This window comes from Alligator sinensis, unplaced genomic scaffold, assembly GCF_000455745.1.
Source record: "Alligator sinensis unplaced genomic scaffold, ASM45574v1 scaffold444_1, whole genome shotgun sequence".
NCBI lineage: Eukaryota > Metazoa > Chordata > Crocodylia > Alligatoridae > Alligator > Alligator sinensis.
The window spans coordinates 2,806,722-2,812,342 of NW_005841886.1; the positions used below are offsets into that span (position 1 = coordinate 2,806,722).

General features: G+C 50.6%; 1 protein-coding gene across 2 annotated transcripts in view; it reads right to left on the reverse strand.

The window, feature by feature from the left end:
- Nucleotides 1-5,560, reverse strand: part of LIMD2 (LIM domain containing 2) — a 25,785-nt gene extending 20,225 nt beyond the window's left edge. Inside the window, exon 1 of one of the 2 annotated variants that reach the window (XM_025196928.1) lies at nt 5,267-5,560. In XM_025196928.1, coding sequence (XP_025052713.1) covers nt 5,267-5,335 — 69 coding nt within the window. In that variant the 5' untranslated portion in view covers nt 5,336-5,560. Of the gene's footprint in view, nt 1-1,233; nt 1,523-5,266 lie in introns of those variants that run through there. The other variant, XM_025196925.1, reaches the window with a different exon arrangement.
- Nucleotides 5,561-5,621: the final 61 nt, after the last annotated feature.

The window sequence follows — 5,621 nt, forward strand, 5'->3', positions numbered from 1 at the left end:
TGGGGGGGGGGGGGGGGGGGGGGGGGGGGGGGGGGGGGGGTGTCTATGCCTGGCTCTGCCACTGCTTCTTGGGTGGCCTTGGGGGAGTCACTTTGCTCTGCACACCAGATTCCTTATCTGTAAAATGGGGATAACGATACTGAACTCTACCATGCTGCGAGCTTTATGAAAAAGCTAGATATTTTCATTGTTATTTATGCTTTCAGACCTGAAACGGTCTCTGAAGGAACATATACTTCCCATCACTGGAAAGGTTTGAAGCCAGGTTGGATGAAGCATTAGAAGACATGCAGTCAAGCAGAAGCCTGCATAAATTAGTTGTGGTCTAACAAATCTTCTGGCATCTCCAGCCAGCCCATTCCTTGCATGTCCAGCAGCACGGGGCAAGGAGCCTCTGGAGAAGTTACAGCCCAGACAGGGCTGTGAAGATCAAAGAGAAACAATACATCCCAGGTGTACTGAGCAGGACAGAGAATCCAGCCCCACTGCCCAGGCACCTTGCAGCTCTCTGAGCACAGAGGACACCTCATTTCATTTTCACTAACTGCTGGGTGATGGCCTCTTACCTCATGAGCCCATTCAGGGAATGCAAAGGCTCCCTGTTTAGTCCCAGTAGCCTTGCTACCTCCAAGGGCTAATGGAGTTCAAGTCCCATCACTTCCTTCCTGGCTGACCCTGCATCCTCAAGGAGCTGCCCAGGGCCAAGAACAGACTCGCTGGTGTCTCATTCATTCTGAGAACGCCGGCTCCCAGGGCCACCCATTCAATCCTCCTCCCGCTGCCTCCTGCCACAGCAAAAGTTATGGGCACATTCTCCTGATGTTCTCCCTACCAACCGGACCTCCTGGTTGGGACCCACAGGGGGCTATGGGGACCAGCTCCCACCACCCCTTCCTGCTGGTTAGCTCTTGTGCAATTCTCCCTTCTCCCCAGCTCGGGGTCTCCTCTGTGTTGGCATCTGCCTGTTCTCTCCATCCCTTTCTCCCTTGGCGTCTCCTCTCTCCTGATGGCTCCGCACCTTCCACCCTCACCCTCTCAGTCTGTTTCTTTCACTTTCTCTCAGCAGGGCTGGGACTAGACAAAATTAACAGTAATAATGCTTCCACTTCCTCGTCAAATCCCCCACCCCCTCCCCCAAACCTCACAAAGCAAAGCCAGCAGCATTGTCTCTTTTATGGTACATGGTGCGCTCAGCACCAAGCCCTGCTCTTCTGGTATCGAACTAGGACTCACCGCGCTCCAGGGCTCCTCACGGAAACACCGGGCAGAAGGGCTCCTTCCCCTTCAGGGTTGGTCGGTCGGTCTGTCCCTCTGCCTGGTGGAGATGATTTTTTTGTACTGCAGCCGGAGCTGGGGGAGCTGGAGCTTCCTGTGCCGCCTTGTGAGTCCTTTCATCACCAGCTGCTGCCTGTGATTGGCTCACTGCTTCTTACACTCCAGTCTCCTTTGTGTGAAGCAACCTACAGCCCGACCTCCCCCAGCCCCTGGAGCCCCATGCCCCCCCACTTCCATTCTCTTGCTCTCTCTCCACCAACTCACCCCGCCCCGCCCCCTTGCCAGCCCTCTCAAATCAAAGTTGCTTCCCTGACCTGTGTGTATTGGGAGCATTGCCCAAGGAAACGGGCATGGGGCACACGCCAGGGGAACATGCCCCATTTTCCTTCTCACTCACTACTAACACAGATGCCAGCAGTTACTCACTGTCCTTGGCATTTCCCCAGTCTGCCTGCTGTTCTCCTTCATGACATTATGGGCCTGGGCTGGGCTACCCATAGCCACAGTGTTGGGGTGACCCTTAGCAGGTACACAGGCCCAGATTCAGCCTGCTCAGAACAATGCTCCTGCCAGCTCCCTCCCTTGGCTCTGTTCCTGCACAGACTTTCCATGTTCCTGATGTCGGGAAATAAGGTTCCCAAAGCTCAGGAGACCTAGATGATCCCACACTCACACCAAAGCATTGTCCCCAAGGAACCCCTTCTCCTCAGGGGGCAAGAGAGATGCTCCCTTCCTCAGGCTCTGAGAAGGTGTCTAACATAGCTCCCCTCCCAGTCAGCAGAAAGGGGAGGGGGACAGGATCCCTCTCTCCTGTGCTTCCTCAGCTCTTGAGGAGCTGAAAGAACTGCGACAATGTGGGGATCCATATGCAGCTTATGATTTTGAATTTCTACATAGCCTGTGGTCTTTTGTATTATGACCTTCTCTCCTTTTGCACTACCTCATGTTCTTGTGCTCCAATGAAAGGGAGAGGTGCCTGTCTGCCTACCCATGAATAGTTTGATCCTTAAAGACTATGAGCAGCTTAATAGATCTTGCTTGGCAAAACCAAAAGAGAAATGTAATCTCAGCTAAGTCCATTGCTTCCAACTTCTCTGCAGAAGGGTGGAAATCTGAAGGAACTGAGTTGCCCTAGAAACTGGACAAAAAACCCACCCAGTGCGGTGCTAGAATCTAAAAATTCAGAGGGATTCATGGGCAGGAGAGAGGATAAAAGGGGTATGTTTCATAGCAATCAGGTCCTTCTGGAACCACCTGAAGATGAGGGAAGCTGGCTGAAATGAAGGAAGAGAGGAAGAAACTCTATAATTCAAAGGAGAAGCCAGGTGCTAGATGAGGAAATTGGGACTCTGACCAAATCCCAAAGATTGCTCAGGAGCAGGGGGAAAACGGAGGGAAAACCCATTAGGACCATAATGCAATAATGACACCACAGAAACAGTTCCTCGCTGGGATCCTTCATAAATTTGCAAAGCAAATTCCCCCATAGTTCCCCTGGAGAGAACTGAACAAAGCATGAATTTCAAAGTAGACTTTGGAGGTGAGTACAGCCAAGTCACAGCTGGTGTTTATAAAGTGATTAGCAATCAGCATACCAAAGCACAAACAAACAAACATATTAAGATAAAAGCTGAGTTTCCTTCCTAAAACAAGATACCAAATGTAGCAGGGAGACACTGATACTTCCCCATGAAGTCAGCCACCACTCAAAACAACTTGAAAATGTGGTGCAGGATGCCAGAAGGGCTTGCAACTACAGAAGACCTAATGAGTAAGTTATATGTCTACAGAACAAAATGAATAAGCATTCTCAAAGAATTCATGGAGGTGTTTCCTGGATTAGGATACCAGAGCAATGTACTGTGTCCCTAGATTTCCACTGTATTGCCAAAGATACATGTGGCATGTAAAGAACATCACCACTGATGGGAAGTAAAAGCTGAATGTGTTTGGACTGTAAAATTAGATACAGCTAAGCAAATACAGACTCAAATGCCTTGGTTAACTAGGTGTCTCTGTAACAGCCACCTGAAAGTGAGAGAGTGGGCGAGCTTTGCATAATACACAGTGCCTTTGCAGGTCGTAACAAGTGTGAGAAGAGAGCTCAAGAAGGCCCTGGGAGAAAAGTTGAAGATTACAACAGAACTACAACACATGATGCAAAGAACCCCAGAAATCAGATAAGATTCTTGGTAGTCCCTGGTACAAGGCTGGTGCAAAATTACCAGAAACTTAAAAAGGTATCATTCTGAGCCTCTTCCTGGTGGACAATTCATGTTTTTAATTGAACAGTTGCAAAACATACCAAGTAACTAGCAATAACACATTACAAACTGTGGTTTGCTCACTATGGGATTTCCCATAAGAGATAAGAAAAGGGCCTAGAATTCCCAAGGGGTCATTTCAAGGATTCTCTGGGATGTATTGTTTCAAGTACATTATGTCAAGGCCTGAGCTTAAAGCCAAATAGATCAGAAGGAAAATCGGTAAAAACAGCAAAGGACTTGAGATGACATCCTGGCTTCATCCTGGATCCTTCATTGTTTTATTGGGGCTGGGATTTCCTTTTTGACTTAAAAATAAAAAGCAGTGGATATAGAGTGGGTCAGTCCTTAACACTGTTTTAATATCACAACATGCCTCAAAATGCTTTTTGGGGCATAAGTTCAGAAACTCATGGGCAGAACATCAAAAGAAAATATCAACATCTAAGCATCCTGAGTCAAAGGCAATTAACCTGAAGGAGTTAAAATCAACATGTGCCTCGGTGTCCAGAACAGAAAAAATAATGCCCAGCAGCTGAGGTCATGGGAAGTTGGACTGCAATGTTGGCTTTCAAAGAGGTGTCCTGTAACCTGCAGAGGTACAACTGGACCATCACCCAGATGGTAGGTCATAATAACCAGCTAGGGACAATCCTACAGGAGAAACAGAAAACAGCTACAAAATTAGGAGGCTGGCTCTATCCATGGTGCTTATCTGGCCCTATAACCTTCCATTTGAGCACATCACTAACACACTTATGCATGCAATCCCCTGGGAGATAAGGCAGTAATAATATCCCCATTTCTCAACATGGAGACTGAGGCAGAGAGAGGCTAAGTGACTTGCCCAAGGTCACACTGGGAGCCTGTGGCAGTGGAGGGAATTAAACCTAGCGCTCCAAAGCGCCAGGGCTGCGTCCTTGCCCCTTGGCCACCCTTCCCATCCCTGGCCTCTGTTCCATGAAGACATCCAGGATGTGTGTGACATTGGGAGTTGAGAAAGGAGACACCTCCTCCACCCTCTCACTGACTGTGCAAAAAATGAGAAGCAGCAACACACCTTCCCCAGGGTGTGACAATGTCCTCTCTCCACCCCGCCATCATGTGGGGGGAGACCTTTGCAGAAGGAACCCGATGAGAAAAATGCAGTGGGTCTTTTCAGAGACCCCCTGCTGCTAGTGGCAGCAGATGCTGATGGTCATCCAGCAGGAGCCAGATCAGGCAGTCCAGGAGCAGTGTCCTTCAGCCAGGGTCTCTGCTGCCCTTCACTCTGGGTCAGCATTTCCACCTGTGCAAGACAGGGTGCAAACTGCTTTGCACTCCTCCGCAATTGGTGGAAATGAGAGCACAAGGTGCAGGCAAATCAGCCCCCTTGAAGTCTCTTCTCCCAGACAGGGGATGCAGGGCAGCCCCAGCATTACGTCCCATGCCCCTGGGCAATTCAGGGCACGGGACCCACCCTCCTAGCCTCAGCATGACCCATTCCTCCACAGCAGTCCTCGCAGCATCCAGTTACACTCCAGACACACACTCAGCTCTGCTACTTGTTGCTATGGTGATGAGCAAGGGGCCGACTTGACTAGTGCAGGCTGAAACAGCAGAGCCCGGATGAGCTTGGGGGAATGGAGGGGCAGGGGGATACACCCTGCTTCCCCTGACTCACGCACCTGCCTGCCTTCCCTGCCTCCTCCAGCCCCACAAACACCCTGAGCTGAGGGCCACCTGACAAGCATGCAGCTGCGGGGAGATCTCCCTGCTGCTAAGAGTCCCCGAGTCTCCATCGCTGCGATGTCCATTTCCCGGCTGCTCCTGGCACCTTATGTGGCCCCGACGCTTCTCCCCACGTCGGGGGTTTCCAGCACTAAAGTGAGAGGGTTAACGAACATTTCGGAGCTGCGGCTGAAAGTGACTGGAGCGGAGAGGTGCTTGGGCAGCTGAGAGCTGGGCGCTAAGTCCCCAAATCCTCTGCAATCAGTGGGGTTGATGGAAACAGGAATTTCCAACAGCGCTTTATCAAAAGAAAAACCCTGCGGAGCTGCAGGGGCCAGCGCCGTGCCAGGGCCCGCTGAGGGCAGCCGCGAC